The sequence below is a fragment of the Zonotrichia albicollis genome, chromosome 3 (genome assembly GCF_047830755.1).
Source record: "Zonotrichia albicollis isolate bZonAlb1 chromosome 3, bZonAlb1.hap1, whole genome shotgun sequence".
NCBI classification, from domain to species: domain Eukaryota; kingdom Metazoa; phylum Chordata; class Aves; order Passeriformes; family Passerellidae; genus Zonotrichia; species Zonotrichia albicollis.
In genome coordinates, this window is record NC_133821.1 from 116,996,744 (window position 1) to 117,015,332 (window position 18,589).

At 34.9% G+C, this 18,589-nt stretch overlaps 1 protein-coding gene across 7 annotated transcripts in view; it reads left to right on the top strand.

Annotated features, from left to right (window-relative positions):
- The window catches only part of GRIK2 (glutamate ionotropic receptor kainate type subunit 2), a 366,111-nt gene that overhangs the window by 148,207 nt on the left and 199,315 nt on the right, over positions 1-18,589 (top strand). For all 7 annotated transcript variants that reach the window (XM_074538574.1, XM_074538571.1, XM_074538573.1 and 4 more), the window contains one exon: positions 8-181. In XM_074538574.1, coding sequence (XP_074394675.1) covers positions 8-181 — 174 coding nt within the window. The remainder of the gene's footprint in view (positions 1-7; positions 182-18,589) is intronic.

The following is an 18,589-nucleotide window of genomic DNA, read 5'->3' on the forward strand; positions in this document are numbered from 1 at the left end:
TTTTCAGGACCTTTTTGCCCTGGATGTGGAGCCCTATCGGTACAGTGGTGTCAACATGACTGGATTCAGGATTCTAAACACAGAGAACACCCAGGTGTCCTCTATCATTGAGAAGTGGTCCATGGAGCGCTTGCAAGCACCACCCAAGCCCGACTCAGGTTTGCTGGACGGATTTATGACGGTATGAATACCAGTATTTGGTTCCTTTTTTTTTTATAAGTTTGTGAAGCTAAAAATAATATAACTTTTTGTTTTTAAAAGTGTTTGGAGGTATGTAACCAAATATTATTGTGAACATGAGTCAGAGAGTAACTGTCATGTTTCTGTTAATATTTTGCAGATGGAATACATGATTATATTAACATTTTTTTTTTCAAAATTACATATACTGTATTTTTTTTCAAATTATAATGCCATATTCTAGATATCAGATTCAACTAATTTCCCTAATTTGCTGGTGAAATTTTTTGATGGGACCAATATGAAGCTAATGAGAATTGTCTCTTTCTCTACATTTTGTGTCTTATTCATTTAAGATTCATTCATTATAATGTGTACTTTCTAATATTTACATAAATCTGGTTTTAAAATACTTTATTAGTATTACGAACAGGACCTCATTGCTGTCTTTTGTACTTTCTGTTCTTTCAGAGTCATCTGATAATTAATCTGGTTTTTTGTTTTCATTTTTTTTCCTTCCATTTTGCCACTGGTCTTTGGCCTCCCTTCAGTTAATAAAAATCTGAACTACATTCCTACAAACAAATTTTCATTGCTAGGTTTTGGTGAGTTTCTGCTCATTAGTTGGAATCCAGTCTGGAATTATAATGTCAGGAATGAAATGATTTTAAAGATATTCTACATTAGGTCAGCTTTAGTCTTCAAATTTGTAGAAAGATTTTCCACTTTGGCCCCTTAACAATTTAGGTAGTTGGGTTTAGTTTGACTTTGTTTTTTATTTTTTGGTAATTTTTTTTGTTGTTGTTAGGTGGTTTTTTGTTTGGTTTTTTTTTTAGGCTTTTCAATTTGAAAAATAGAAAATTCTATTTCTTGAAGACAGATATCTTAGTAATAGTAATATATCAGATGCCTAGATTGTGTTAATTATTCCACATAAGATATCTAATCAACATTTTTTTTTCTACTGATAAGATTTAATGATCTTATAGACATTATGTACTAAATTGCAATCAATATTTTAATAAGTTAGTTTAAATTTTTTCTAGAAAATCACCCTTTTTAGGGAAAAATACTTTTTTAAAGTACTTACTGTATATAATGTTTTGAACAAGATAATTTGAAACATTTTAAATTTAATTTGTTTACTAATTTCCTTGTACTGCACTTTACAGATTGCATCACAGGGTAGTTTAAAATGATTTTGTTCATTTCTCTAAATAATTTCAAAAAAGCAAATTAATCCCTAAAATCTGAAAATTGTGTCATGCCCACATCTGGTTTATATACAGCTGCTACGTATTACTGTAAGTCATTCTTTCATGCTTTCTTGTTTGCATTAATATGCTCAATTCTTTTTTTTTTTAACCTTTTTGAATTTAAAATTTGCATCATTTCTTCTCATTCATTGTAGTTGTATATTTTATACACTTATCAAAGATGTAACTGATCTCAGACCTTTGTATATTTACCAAGGTAAATAATCTTATATCTTATAATTTAGAGGTCTAATAATCTTATACCAAGGTAAATAATCTTAAATCTTAAAATTTAAAGGTCTAATAATCTTGGCAAACTTTATGAGTTTACAGAGGTTTTTTGATCTGGTCCTTAGATACAAAAAATCAACCAGTGTGTCCATTTGGACGGTGTGAAGGAAAGTCAAATCATGATGTCATTGCACAACGTTCTTCCTGTGCCCAGAATAAAACATTTTATCGACTTATTATCAGGGAAGTTGTAAAATCATTTTAGTGTATAAAATTTGACTTTCCTGTCACTGTTCCTGTGTGTTTAAAGTCAAAAATGGACTTGGAAATCAAAGATTCTTCACAGATATTGGTGCTATGGAGGACTCTAACTGATCTGGGCTGGACTGGACTGGAAATGTTTTATTTTCACTGGTTGATAATGGCTACAGCTTAATCAGAAAAAATTAGCAAGAAGACTGCTTAATGAGAATACATTCATCTTGAACCACACAGCTAAATGCCATTTAATCAGGTTTAAAACACCTAAACTTGTTCCAAATGAAAATCTTAAGTTTTTATAAAGCATTTAGACACTTCAGTGAAGCCTAGCTCTTTTCTGGTGGTGTAAAAGCAGGCAGTTATGAATTGCAAAGTTTTTAAGCTCCAGTGGTGTTTCTGTAAGGTGCTTCTACCCCAGATTTTTTCGTCATGTTGACTTTGCCCTTATGACAGTTAGAACTATCAAAGTAATTCTGACATTACTTTTTCTTATTTATGATTCATTGAGTTCCCAGAATTAATTGTTGTTTCAAAGTCTTTTCTCTAGGCTTGTATAATTGTCTAACTAGTATATAATTTTCCTCCTAATTATTTTACCTTTTAGCATCCTAATGGAACAAAAATTGGTATAAAATTTCCTGAATCCTATTGAGTTCAATTATGATAGTTTTTCCTTTGTTTCTAAGCTGTTCTTCAGCATAGCTCTGAAAAAGGTGATGGTTTAGCACACCTGAGGGGAAAAGTGATCAAAATCAAATTTTCATTCACATTTCACTCTCAGGATTTCTTAAGAATTTCTTTGCATTGACTTTGAAAAACTAAATCTAAACTATTCAATCAATGCCACCATATTGAAAAATTATGGTAATAAATGTTTACTTATTGGTACATCAAAGAAAATAAATGCATTTTATGATTTAGGAGAGTAACTACAGTACAATTGGCTTTGTTTTTCCATGGCTACACAAAATCTGTGGAAATGTTGAAAATTGCTTGCCCTATTGTTTCAGACTATTCACACTTTGCACAGTCTTCTTGACATAAAAGTGCTTGTGTAAATGTTTATAAAAATTATTTCTTTTAAGGGCTAAACTAATTTATATTAAAGAAAAATGTGAATGTACTTTTAATATGATACATAGAAGTCCTGTGGGAGACTCATGGGTCTACTCTGATTAAAGACATTTTTCTATCATCATTCACATACTTATAGACCTAATTTGTGCATTTGATGGCTCTTCCATATTTCTTAATGTCTGAGGATAATCAAAATTATACTTGTCCCCATAATGTAGAAATAATAATCAAAATGTGTTGCTATTCAAGTGTATTTGTATCTTTTTATCTTTCACACACTTGTGCATGTATGCATGTGCACGCGTGGTATAGCTTATTAAGCTACTTAAATAGTTGCGTTTATTTCTTAAATTTGTAATCTCCTTTTTATTTTAAGTATTCTCAGCAGTCTCGTATTTACTTTGACCATATTTTTTTACCATCATACTCTTACTAACCAGGAATAAAGAAAATATTGTGCCCATAAAAGTCAACATCAAATGAAACTGGTACATGCCATGGCTATTATTTCTTATAATAAAATTACAGGAATTTATGCAGTAACAATTTTGCCAGAGGTAATAAACCATACCTTTAGAAAATTGCAGAAGAAACGAAGAATCAAAGGTCAAACTGCAAGACCTTGTCTTTCTTTCTAGTGAAATTAACTCTATCTAACATTTCAGTATCTATTTATCATTGTCTTCTTGTTTCTTCTTGTTACTTGAGTGGAAAAAGCCAAAGGAAACAAAAAAAAGCATTTTTGTCCATTTTAAATCCAAATATGGGGTTTTTTTCAGACTAGGAAAACTTTTAAATTAGTTCTCACTTGATCTTGCACTTCCTGGCTTGGTTCAGCAATGCATGTAAGCCAGTTTTTTTAAAATTGGCTTACATATTTCCAAGTGAAATCCAGAATGCCTACTCTGCAAAATTGAAATGGGCAGACATCAATTCATTCACTCATTTCCCTGTTTCTCACCACCTATTCTTTCTTGTTAGCAGTTCAAAAAAAAAAGCTTTTAGAAAGTTAGACTCTGGACAGGGTGGGTTGTTAGCATTTGAACCTTGTGTTATCCCAGTATTAAGTAACTTCTAACTAGATTGAAGCTGTTCCAACAATTCTCTGATAAATTATATACTCATTGCTGTTATTTTCCACCAACTTTATACTGAATTCTGAAATTTGAAAGTGATTGGTACTTAGCAACCGTTTAAATGGAATGACTTGGCATTAATAAAACCAGATTATTTTTCAACCAGATTATGATTCTTCTGAAAAAAATGAATTTATAAGTGAATAAAACCCCCAAATATACCATAATGAAATAAAAATATTTAATTAGTGTTACTTCAGCTGGTTTTTTCCTTAAAAGATTTAGATTTTCAGGGGTTCATCCTTATTTAAGCCTGCAGTAAAAAATCAATTTTGAACTTTCCTCCAGAATGGAAAATGATACTTAATTGTTATGACAATATTTTTATTAAGTTCTAACAATATTGGCATCTGTACTGTAGAAGCTGAAAAATATTCTGGAAAACAGATGAGCAACATAATATTTTAAAGAAACTTTAGTATACTTCACTTCCTGAGTCTATACAGGAATTACACAGAAAGAAGAAAAAACCCACCAAACCCTGGGCATAAATGCACTTCCACATTTATATATGACAACCATGATTCATGCCAAGCAAAATAGAGCATAAATAAAGTGTTATGGGTTCAGAATTCTTTTACTCCTCAACTATTAATCTTCACAGCTTTCTGTGCCTCAAGTCAGAATTTCGCATGCATAATTAAGATGACCTAACAAGCCTTGCTGCTTAATTAACATAAAGTTTTCCTTACTAATTGCTTTTGCCTATCATCCAATTCAGCTCTCAGCTTTCTTCTTATATAGAAAAGATTGTTCTTTTTTTTCCTATTCTTTAAAGTTCACTTTAGCAGTCATATAGGGAGGTGCAGAGAAGCACTGTGGTACTTCTTGAATGCAAGAGCCAAGGTCAATATTTAAGTGTTTACCCCAGAAAAATCACAGTTTGCAGCTGATGCATTTTGTGTAGTGCCTGGTGGAATGGAGCATTATTTAGTTGAGGATTTTATCTTTTCAATCCTAATTATTTTTTGCCTTTTTTTTGTTTTTGGTTATCTTCTCAGTAAATGAAAATTATTGTTGAAAAAAACCTCTGAAATTTAGAATGGTATTAAATACTGTTGGCAAAATGCTCCAGATTTTTTGCATATGGAGAACGAATTTGTGGTTCATTTCTGTGTATAGAATTTTCATTTCCTTCAAAAAAGGGAGATGAAATTTTATTCATAAAGTTTTGAAATTTTTAAAGCTGGTGTATAGACTTCCTCAGAAAAGGAAAATAGATTCAGTGGTGTTTTCTTTAAGTATGTAACTGCAAAGAAAATGCAAAGATAATGAGGAGAGATTTTAATGCCTCCATAAATTGTCTTTAATTAAAGGAATGTACAAATGCATTTACTCACAGAGCTGCCTAGGAAATTAATTTTGAAACTAGCCATTTTAAGGGATACAGTAAAAATCCTCAAGTTACAATTTCTTTGGTATTTGAGAATGGAAATGAAAGAGAGAATAATGCTGGCTTTGTAAATGTGTAGATATTTTCCCTAATTAGCTCTCCATATTTGCACACCTTAAGACTTAGGGGATGCATTTATACAATGTATTCTTTATTTTTCTCTTTTTCCCCTGATTACAAGAAAGATTCCAGTAAGCAACCTCTCTATGTCTAAACCTTATGACTGTTTTGTAAAATCTAATTTATCTGAATGTTCTCTTCCTTAGCTTTGTAGTATGTTAGTTTAATATTCTCAGAAATTTTGTTGAATCAAAGGTCAAGCCAAATTGGTAAAAAAACTGGTCAAACAGTGAGTATAGATGGACAATATTGATTTTCAGTTGCAATAAATCAATATGTTCAAAAACCCTAAAACCTTGTGAGGAATTGGACCAATGCACAAAGACCATGCTGAATGGCCGCCTGTAATTAGGTGAAAGAGCACAATAATCAACAGTTTTCTCTGGCTTATTTTTAGTTAAACTAGCTTGGTTAAGCTACTAATGTTGGAAAGGGTACTTTTCTTTGCATTATAAAGTTTGGAAGTATTAGGAGAGTAATGGCACTGAAACCAGGACACCTGAAGTTGAAAGAATTGTCTGTAACGTAAACATCCAAAATTTACAAAAAGGGATTCAATTCTGCTATCATGATATAACCAAGGCTTAATGATGTTTTTCATAAATGAAATAAATAACTCCTATGTCAGGTAATTGGACTTAAATGATACTGAGGGCACTGTTATACTGCATTGAAAGCTAAGTGTAAATTTCCCAGATTCTTTGCTCTACTTAAAAACAAGCAAGCAACGACAAAAAACCCCGAGCAAAAACCCAATCCAGCCATCCAAGGAAAAATTAATCCCACCCACTCACATCACAGTAATTTTAATCTAGCTGCTGCTAATCCATTTTAATCAAGATTTGAGGAAACAGCATGAGCCAAGGTAAAGCATTACTTTTAAAATAGTGAAGTTGTGATAAGTGTACGTATTAGAATTTAACCAAAATAGAGTTAAAATAATGCTCTTAATTACTGACTCAAAAAATCAGGGAGAGGCAAAACTGGAAATATACTCCATTAGCATTACTGTTATTTTTTATATTTAATTCAATATAATTTTAAACCTAATATTTTTCTACATTAATTTCATAGTTTCTGATCTGTGATCTCCAAAATCCATTTTTTTGCATGCATCATAGAGGAAGAAAAAAAAATATGGTGTAGTTCAGGGTTTTCTCTCTGGAGCTTGTGCGACTTCATTTATCCTTGATGTCAGTATTTTCAGTGACAGTACAAACTGTCGAATATCTTGATACAAATTAGTAATTTAGTTTTCCTAATGGTAAAGGGATGTTTGTGAAACTTCAGTCTCTTCTCTGCACACAACAATATGGAAATAACAGTTGTATTTGGAATCGCTATTAAATAATAATTTAGTAACTGCTATCAGGCACTGTGACTGGACAGGAGAATTTGATGAGTAGAAGATGCTGTTAAGGCTCCTGAGGGTGAAAAGATCAATACAAATAAAAATAAATACTTGTTACAGAAATACAGTCTTGGATTCAGATTTAGAGCTTCAAAGAGGATATCTTCTTATGTAGACAGCTTTATAATTATCCCTTTAGCTAAAAGAATTTTCTGGATTTGCTGATGAGATGTGTTTAGTAAGAGTGTAGCAAATGTGTACTTCAAAGGAAATACTAAACAATTACTCATTACTGCATTACAAGCTAAGAATCTCCCCTAGGCACAGTTAATTTTGTGAGTTTAAGGACTATGCAGGATTTCATGCTGTAAGATGTTTTAGAAATGATTTGTCAGCTATTTTGGGAATTAATTGCATTATTAAATATTTGAGTACTGTATACAGTAACTTTTAGAATTTTAAGAGACAGGATAGATCGGGAACCTATCATCTTATCCCAAAGGAAAGCTATGTACAAGTGCCGTATAGCATTTATCAAAAATTGCAGTTTCTCTTCCATGGAAGATTTAATTGAATTCTTCCAGATGTGGCTTGAGGATGTATGTCTATCTTTATAAATATACCAAGATTACCATCGATTTACATCATGCTTTCATGTTAGCAATCTGCATGCTGCTACATCTTTATGAAGCCGTAGAGGAACTCAGTGTAACAGCAAGTGGGGTGTCCAGTTTATCTCGGCTGTTTGAAGGGCCTGGAAAGGCCCGGAGTGGCCTTGGGGCAGCCCGCGTATCGAAGGACGAGAAGAGGCTTCAGTTCTTCTTTCGGTTTTTATGTTTATTAATTGTTTATCTAAAAGATTTTCTTTCAGCCCGACAGAGCTCTGCTCAGCAGCCAGCCATGAGCACACTGTGCTGCCCTCCGGACAGTCACCTATCTTTATACCCATGGTTACGTGTACAATATTTATCATTTTTCCCCAATACCATTTATTCTTATAACTCGGTGCACTCTCAGTAATAACCAATCCAAAGGTGCCACCGTGGCCAAAGAAGATGGAGGAGAAGAGGAAGAAGAAGAAGGACAGGACACGCCCCAATTCCTCCATCTTACTTCTCTAAACCCCCCTGTACAGAAATCCTAAACCCTGTGTCTCACCCTCTAATTAACCAATCCCTTCACCATTCACCCCGGTGAAATCCTCCTATCCTCATACAGGTGTCGTCTCCTGTGTAGGATCAAAGTCCAGCCACCAGACACTTCTGGAACATTCCAGGAGTCCCGAGACCCCCAAGGTGGTCTCGGTGGCTCGGCACCTCAGGACTGAGATCTTGAGATCCGACAGTGGGGAAATGGCAGAGCTTGTGCAACCTGCAGGATCTCCTACACAGTGCAGGAGAGAGCTGAAGCATAGGTTGCTTTTTGAGATAAGAACTTGAGTGCCTTTTCTCAGGAAATATGCACATGTCTGCACTGCATAAATCTAATCTGAGGACTGCAATTAAGAAACCGTAATCAGTCAAAGACTATGTTTCTAAAGAAGGGCAGTGAAGCTGGTGAAGGGTCTGGAGCACAAGTTTTATGAGGAGTGTATGAGGGAGCTGGAGTTGTTTAGCCTGGAGGGAAAGAGGCTCAGGGGAGACCTTATTGCTCTCTACAGCTGCCTGAAAGGAGCTTGTACACGGGTGGGTGTTGGTCTCTTCTGCCAAGGAACAAGCAACAGAACAAGAGGAAATGGCTTTAAATCATCCCAGGGGAGGTTTAGATTGTGTACGAGGAAAAATTTCTTCCCAGGAAGAGTGATCAAGCAATGGAACAACCTGCCTAGAGAAGTGGCAGAGACATCATCCTTGGAGGCATTTAAAAGTCTTGTAAATATGGCACTCAGGGACATGGTTTAGTGGTGAGAGTGACAGTGCTGGATTAATGAGTGGATGATATTAAAGGTCTTTTCCAACCTAAGCAATTCCATGATACTATGAAGACATTTTTCTTAGTATATACATTCTGAAATGAATTTTAATAGTTTATGTATATACTATGTTTATTGTAAATTTTCAAGAGAAGTGAACCAAAAGAAATATTTCTTTCATTCTCTTTCTTTGCTCTTATTTTTAGAACTTGCCTTGAGGGGCAGAAAACGCTAGAACTGATAGTCTAGTTTTTTCTAGTTATCCGCAGGAATTAATAACTCTAAGAATCATTATGGCTACCATTGTAGGAGGACAGTGTAGGCATGCTAGGTTAAGCAGCAATGTAAATAATATAATTTGTGGAGAAATGGGACCATCAATTTAGCCTTTACTGTGTGCTTATCTGCTTCACAATGGCACTGCCTGCTAGGACTGGCCATGTACTACACTTAATAGTGACACTTAGAAATATGTTCTGGGTAAATCCTTGCCCTTTGGAAATCAACCTATGGGTAATTTGGCTAATCTTTAGTTTGCTACAGATAGGGTGAGCAGATGAAGAGCTAAAACTTTAAAATTTTGATTTAATTTTAAAGTGGAGTGTTAAACACCACATACTGCAATTGAGCAGAAAAGAGTGAAAATCATATGTAAATATTTGTCTCTGAATATTCAGGTGGTTGTTTTGGATGTTGTTTGATAGGCTGGAACAGTCTTCATTCATTATATGCTTCTGATATTTTAAAACCAAGAATATGCTTTCTGTCTGTTACCAATTAATACTTGTTAATTACTGGACTAGTTGACAGAGTGGGTAGAAATAAACAAGCTTGTGGGGATACCACGTTCTCTGCTGAAGACCTGTAAGTGTATCTGCTTGAATTTTTGCCTTTTTCTTTTTATTTTTCTTAATTTCCAGATATTTATAGATTTATCTATGATAAGAGATATTACTTCCCCTAATTGTTGCTTATCTCAAGTCACAGCACACTTTCTGCTTTTAAGGGGGTTCATATAGTACATATTGACTTCATGGGGACTTTATATAATAAAGACCAGATATGTAGTTATTTCTTAAATTAATTTTCCTAAAGGATAACATTATTTCCTGTCCAAAACATCATGGAGTCCATTTTAGAATTTTACAGATTCTACATTTACAGAATTTACAGAAAGGATATTCTACTTAGCTTTCACCCTTCAGACCCTTCAGAAGATCAAAGGCTCCTAAAAGTCCAAATTCATGTTTGCCCACCTTTAGTGAATGTTTTGTCTCTTCATATTTCAAATTATGTTATGTGCTTGACATAGTCAAGCCTTAAATAGAATTGTAGCAGTAAATGTACTTTCCACTTAAGGAGTCTAGAGGGAATACAAGTGCCACAAGCACACATAGAGAGCTGTTAAACAGTGCCTAGGAAAATACAAGCATCCACCCAAATCTCCATGAGAATACCTTTGTGTCAGGCAGGAAACAAAATTAACATGCTTTCATTTCTATATTTCCTCTGTGAACATGAGGCCTCTACTCTCCCAAGTCACACTGAGCTTAGGGGTTAGGTGAGAAACATGTACTGGATGCACTAAAGAGAATTAAGTGTCATGATGTTGCGAAACGGATTTCAGATTTAATGCTCCCACTTGCAAAGGCCTGAGTATATGCATAGTATTTTAATACTAGTGATGATGCTGTAACCTAATTCAGATTATGAGAATCTCTGCAATTTCCTGGAAACAAATACTAAAATTTCAGAATTTCCTTATTTTGATCCTGTAGTATAATTATTCAAGCCTTGTGGTGAAATGCTCCTGTGAAAGCTTTATTTTGTTTTGTAAAGTATATTCTGTGCATGAGATTTCTATATCTATTGCTTATGAAAACAAAGTTTTATCTGTTTGTGATATGTAAAAATAGATGTGTTAACCCTTTTTTCTATTTATTTAGCTGTTGATTAAGGCCTCAGTTCAACAAATTGTTCACTATGCTTTTTTGCTGAAAAAGAAATGCAAAGCTTGCCAACTAGTTCTGCTGAAGTCAAGTGGACTACTTTGACACTTAATGTGAAGTATATAATTTGTTTAAATGGGACTTCAAAGGTCACTCATAAAAAATGGTTTATGTAAGTTACTTTGTCGCACCTCTTCACTTTTGCATTTTGAGGAAAGAATGAGAGAGAATTTCAAGGTATTTCTGATGGCAAAGGACAATTTCTTCAGTGTTTTCATGATAGCAGACATAGTTCAGAAAACACCATTTTTCAAATTACGGATGCCTGATGTCATTATTGTTCTCAGTGTTGTCTACATAAAAGAAACAGCATGAGACTTTAGATAGCTTTAGACTATTTTGGATTTCTTCACCTTCTGTTTGCTTGAAATTCAGGATGGTTATTCTGATGCAATTTCAAAGTGTGAGTAAGATTATGAGTAGAATCCAAATAAAAATAACTCTGTATTTAAAAGAATAATCTTTGCAAGATTACTGAAAATAAGCATTGGTTTTTGCTTGTTAGTCTTCAAATGATAATTAAAAAAAAACCAAATTTTTTTTGGTTACGGTGCTCATTATAGTTATAGTCCTGTTATAGTCCTTTGGGCCCTTCACACATTGGGATTGATCTTACCTTGGGTGTTGGAACTAGGTGTTCCTGAATGGAGAGTTTTGCAGTAGTGTGCATCTAGAATTGAAGTCAGGAAACATCAACTTTGCAGCTGGAGGATTGCTGGCTAGTTATTTAAGTTGATAGACTAATTTAGAAGGTGATGTCCACAATATTTCCTGACTGGTTTATTCCGAACTCATCTGAGAAAATTGGAAACCTATAGATATCTTTTGGCCGATGACGAATTTTGCAGAATCACAGAACAGCCCAGGTTTGAAGGGATCTTGAAATATTTTGTCTATCATTTCATGGGAAAGAGAGCTAAGATATACTCTGTCCAATTGTTTGTTGAAAATCTTCAGTGGTGAGAACTTCATCATATCCCTGGGGGGGTTTTTCCCTTGATTGTTCTTGCTGCAAACAAATTTTTTCTCAAGATGAAACCTCTTCCACTGTATCTTCTACCCATTGTCCTTTTTCCTCCTCATGTGGGTCTTTGCCAAGAAAGTCTCTGTCCTCGTTGTAGCTGCCCCTTTAATACTGAAACACTGAGATGAGATTCTTCCTTAGCTTTCCCTTCTCCAGGGAGAAAAGACCTAACTCCTTCAGTCTTCCCTCAGAATGCAGATTTCCTTTGATCAGTCCTCTGATCATTTTTGTGGTGATCCTTTGGACTCTATCCATTGTGCTTGAGTCTTTTTAAAATTTTTAATTATAGGGATCATAACTGGACAGGGTACTTCAGATGCAGCCTGGCAGATGTTGAGTGGAGCAGGATGATCACATCTGTATCTCTGTTAGTAATGATCCTGTGAATGCAGCCCAGAATCCAGCTTTCCTCTGCTACTGAAACACCTTGTGGCTGGCTCACCTTCAGCTCCTTATCCACAAGGACCTCCAAGTCCCTTTCAGCAAGGCTGCTCCCCATTCATGAAGATTCTAACCAGTACTGATTTATTTGATTATGTCATCTTTGCACTATTTCTTAAATTACATGGTAAATTGGGTTGGGCAAATTTGTTTTCAACATCTAGTTGAATATAGAAACCTAAATACTGACATATCACTTTCTGTTCAAAGACCACCATCATACATGTAAGGTCTTCAGCCTAAGGTTTGTTGTATGATCATGAATTTCAAAACTAAAGTCAATATTCATGTAAGGAGACATTTCTGTCTTGGGTGAAAGATTTATAGCAACATCTGGGAGCAATCAGAAAAGCTTCACTCTCTTTGGCACAGTTAGGTTGTCATATCATTGTCTAAAGCAAAGATGTGCTTAATGACTTTGATTAGTCTAGATTTCCCACAGTTTGGAAATTAACTAGGAAAATAATAGTACAAGCTTATTTTTTGAAATTGAATATCTTCTTTTAATGTTTGTACAAGTAGGATTCTCTGCCCTTATTTGCTGGGTTTAGTCTTGATGCAATATTCTAGATGAAAAAATGAAATTTATCTTAGGTTGCATCAGAATGTTGTCTCTGTGTTTCTTTTAGCAACGAACATGCTTAGATTTTTTTGACTTTACTGCTCCACGTGTGACCTCTTCATTTACTAAATACGTGTCTTAAATAAAAATCATTCAGAGACAGATGCCAGCAATGTTAGAAATTTGCTTTGAAACAATTTAAATGTGAAGATCTTGAAAGATGTTCTCCTTAGATGAAAAGTAAGTCATAAGGGCTCAAGTGCAGCTGTGTTATATAAAGCAAACTTTCATTTGATTTATTTATAAATTGGGAAGAAAAGGTCTTTACAGATAGCTTTACAAAGATGAACATAAAGCATGAGTTTACTTTATTTAGCTAGGAAAAGAATTTATTAGTATTTATAAGGACACTTTAAAATTAATGTAAAAAAGTAAATTATGAATAAAATTTGTCTAGAGAATGAGCAAAATGTGAGAACTGCTTTATTTTCTGCACCCACATAAAGTAGAGCATGTGTTCATTTAACAAAATCAGCTGTGTTAGGTTAAAAATTGAATTATTTGTTAATTATAAAGAAGTTACTCTGAACTTGATAAAATCAGATTATCATTTAGGGCTCATACCTAAAACTAAAAGCTCAACAAAACTCAGATGGGATATACTTGGAAATATACAAGTGAGAGGTTAATACAGTTAAACTGCAAATTGTAGAATGCCATAATAAAGTTTAGTTTGGACATTAAAAAAATCAGGAAAAATACATTGGCAGAAAATCAGTTTTATATACATATACATATGCATATGGATACGCATACTCATACGCATACACACATACATATACATATATGTGTGTGTGAGTGTGAGTGTTGTTTTTTTTTTATCTTGTGGATATGAGCACATGTTCCTTTTACATTTGGTCAGAAAATAGTTGTTAAGCATTGGAACAGACTTCAGAGGGAAGTGGTTGAATCACCATACCTGGAGGTATTTAAAAATTTAAATCTGGTGTTAAGGGATATAGTTTAGTGACTGGACTTGTTGGTGCTAAAGATCTTTTCTGAGTTAAATGGTTGTATGTTGTACATTGAGTTAATTCAATGCTGTTGGATAGAATCTGAGTGTCAGGGACCTGTATTGATTTTCAAGTAAGATCAAGGAGAGTAGAGCAGTGGGAGATAAAGTACCACCAGGAGAGGCTCTTCACTATCTGAACACTAGGTATCGTATTGGTTAGAGAAAAATATTGAAGGTCTTCTGGTAATATAAATTAGCAGTAAGCAAGATTTTCAGAACTGAGGGTCTGGAGCACTTGTGCAGTGAGGAGAGGTTGAGGGAGCAAGTCTGGGGAAAGGAAGGTGTCTTAAAGACCTAGTAGCATCCCCCTAACATCTGTGGGTAGATTATCAGTCGGGTTTTCTCGGCTGTTTGAAGGGCCTGGAAAGGCCCGGGGTGGCCTTGGGGCAGCCCGCGTATCGAAGGACGAGAAGAGGCTTCAGTTCTTCTTTCGGTCTTTATGTTTATTAATTGTTTATCTAAAAGATTTTCTTTCGGCCCGACAGAGCTCTGCTCAGCAGCCAGCCATGAGCACACTGTGCTGCCCTCCGGACAGTCACCCATCTTTATACCCATGGTTACGTGTACAATATTTATCATTTTTCCCCAATACCATTTATTCTTATTACCCGGTGCACTTTCAGTAATAACCAATCCCAAAGTGCCACCATCACCAAAGAAGAGAAGAAGCAGAAGGACAGGACACGCCCCAATTCCTCCATCTTACTCCTCTAAACCCCCCTGTACAGAAATCCTAAACCCTGTTTCTCACCCTCTAATTAACCAATCCCTTCACCATTCACCCTGTGAAGCCCTCATCCTTGTCGTCTCCTGTGTAGGACCAAAGTCCAGCCACCAGACACTTCTGGAACATTCCAGGACTCCCAAGCCCCCCAAGATGGTCTCGGTGGCTCAGCACCTCAGGACTGAGATCCTGAGATCCGACAATTATCAAGAAGAAGAGAGAAGATATTCCCAGCAGTGCATAGCATAAGCATGAGAGCAAAAGCATAAATAAAGTGAGAGAGATTTTGACTGGACTTAAGGAAAAATGTTTTCACTGTAAGAAAAATAAAGCAGTGGAAAGGATTGCTCAGAGAGGTTGTTGTAGTCTCCATCCATGCAGGTTTTCAAAACCTGATAAAGTTCTGAACAAGGTGTCTACTGAAAACAATGTAAAAGGTGCAAGGTGTTGGACTAGGAAAGTCCTGTGGTCTCTTCATCTTGAATTGTCTTATGATCTTTATTTTATACTCAGTAACTGTGACTGTCCTCTGAGAGGTTAATCTCCAGGATCTCTCAAGAGCACTGTTAGATCTGAGGGAGCCTTTTCATAAAGAACACCAGTCAAGAGTCATGTAATTGAAAGCTTTCCTCATGTTCATGATGAATTGTAGCTTCATCACACAGATACAATACAGTTTGTAAACCAGAGTACCAATGCTTAATTTCCTTCTAGAAGTTACCCTCTTATTTTGGAGGAAGTATCTGCATTGGTTCCTGCAGGTTTTATTAATTTTAATCTTAAGGGACATGTGAATTTTTCAAATTCCAAGAAAACCTCATCTAATATAGTGTGGTCTCAAATAAAATTTTTAAGCTTACACAATATCACAGAAGGTATGTTAGAATCTATCAGTCAAGATATTATCAGACTAATGCTAATACCTAAATACACAGCGAACACATTCAGTAAAAAAATCCAGTGATAGTTGTTTTTCTCTCAGAAGCCCCTAAAATGTCCTTTTGCTAGATGTTTACAAGGCATGTTGGTGAGCTTTCTAAGAAAGTTAAAATTGGTGATCCTTACAGCTATCAATTCACACAGGCATGATTATGTCCTAAAGAAATGAACTTTAAAAGTGCTGAGAATTGAAAAGGGTCCAAGCATTTAAAATAATGAGCACACCATTAAAAGAAACAATGAGAAACCTAATAATTCCAGGTTTTGGTCAGAACATGACTGGTTTGCTGTATTTTATTATAAGAAGAATCATGAATTCAGCTTGTCTGTGCTGCACAGACATAGGTCAATGTGCCTGTCTCCTTTCTGCAGCTGTCCAATTGGCAACCTTCCAGAAAGCTCGGTGGCAAATCATGTAGAACTTTTCCAGGAATGACTAGTGGTCTGCTAAGTCTTCCAGCAGTGGCTTGGCATATTCAGACATATTCTTTAATGGTGGCAGCCATGTCTTAGGCTTCATTTGTTTCTGTTTGCAGATAAACTGCCCAGAGAGCAAGTTTAATATCCTTTGCCCGTGCCTCAGAGTGAACTGTACATACATACCTCCTAATGAAGAAGATGCCTAAACAGTATGTGTGGAATTTGCCTCTCCTAACTTAATCCATGTCAAATTCAAATGTCTAGTAATTGCTTATATTACCTTTTCAGTCAGTACAGGAAAAATAGAGAATTTTTTTCCTAAAGCAGCTGCATAGACTATATTAGTGAAGAGGAGTCTGTAGGGAGCCTAAAAGATTGACTGGCCATTTTAAATGGCTGAATTTAGAAGAAATTATTCCTTTCTGACGTATGTGAGTTTTGCACATACAGATCTCTCCACAGTTTTTATTTTATTGTTCTTTGACATTTGAAATTGTGTTTACAATTCTAATCTGCCTTGCCTGTAGCTGTATGGAGACACTATTTAATATGGACTATATTACCTTGGTGCCCTATCTTGAATCAGTTGTTACATGCACACTAAAATGGTGATATATTTTGACAAAATAACTAAAAATGCACTAAGAATACAGCAGAATCTTTAAGTAAATAGCATTACTTGTTTTGTGACTAAAGCACAAGAACATGGCTGCTTTTAAGGCTGATCACAGAAGATCAGTTGTCAGAACTCTCTCAACCTATCCCAGAGTGCATTTTCATTGTGAACTCTTGCAGATTTTACCCCCAATGAAGGAACTTCTTAACAATTCATCTGTTTGGCTGGGGCTCAGGTAGCAAAGTCAATAACCATATCAAGAACTATGTCACTCTACACTACTTTCTTCCTGACAATATTTATTGAAGACTGTTGTTCCTTACCTTTTCAGATCAACCTGAGCATATTTTGCAGAGACTTGATGAAATGATCTCCATGGTGCTTTCTGTAAATCTGAACAGTTTCATTCTTTATAGAGATGAAAAGGGGAGGAAGTAGGTTTGAATTCTTAAAACAGATATAGCAGTGCTATATGTCAGAAAAGCAGACAAACCTCCAGAACTTTGGGGTTGATTAGTCCCTAATTGTATAGAGTACTAAAAATGTTTATGAAGTTCCTTAGCATATTCAGATTAGCCAGGGCCTGCTCTGCAAAAGCAGAACTTCATGGGTCAATTTATTTGTTTTCAGTATGTCTTTTCATTGTGTGAACAACAACAGAAATCCAAATGTTGTCTGTTTTTTTATTTTACCAAACAAACCCAAACCAAACAAAAGCAAAAACAACAAAAGGAAAAAAAACCTCCATATATATTCTAGCACTAGTCTATCAACTTCATATGACCTGGAGGTCTCTAGTTAGCAAGATAATATTATTTATCTACATCTATTTGTGACTTAAGTAGTGCCCTGTAGGAGGCAAACAAGGGGAGAATTTTTTTTTTTCTGACCAAGTGTGAGCCATTAAATAGGTCAAGATTAGATACGAGACCTTCAACAGCCAGTAATGGAACAGAATTAAGTCTTCTGATTACACTAGGTAGTTGAATGTACTAATGGAGGCAACATGCTGGGAAAACACACATTTTCTTTGGAACTTCTTATGGAGAGGTGATTGCACATTATGATATAAATAGATGTGCTAGATGCATAGGCATCTTCTGACAGAAAACTAAGGCCCCCTCTACCAGACAATGGCTCACTGGAAGGATGTATTTGTGGTGAAGTAAAATTTGAAAACACATTATTTCCTATTTAATAGTCCATTGACTTTCCTTCTAGAGATGTCGTCCCCAGCCTGACTACTATGGTCTTTATTTTCATTCCCTAATCAAGCTTGTGCTGTTTTAATCTGACTTGGGAAGATTATTGTATAATTGCATTATACATGCAATTGTTTTATTCAGTTTGGTCATCTGTAAATCTCACTTTGTCTTCTGTATAAGTTTCAGTATCTTCTGGTATCCATTTGTGTCTCCAAACATTTAATACTCCCTGGATAGTTCTATTATGTGACTCTACAAGAAGGGCATTCATAATTTTCTTTTGGTAATTAATTATTGAGCTTTTAGAAGGATAAGCACATTAACATTCTTCTAAAACTGCATAAAATTATTACTGCTTATGGTGTAAGGTGAGCTGATACACTATTTTCAAAAATGAAAAAACCTGATTAAGATGTTCTTTTCTTTGTAGTGCTAACTTTCTTACTCTTCTGCTGGTATTTCTGACTAGCAAAATAATTTTCCTTTTTTTCTCTCAACTACAATAGCAAAATCTCTCCTTTCTTAGAAAGCCCTATTCTGAAAAAAAAATAAAAAATTCATTCTGTCAGTCCATAAAAGATGCTTGGAATAAAAGGCATAAATAATCTCCATATATCAAATAACACAGAAAAGTAGATGTTGTCCAGTGTGAGTGGA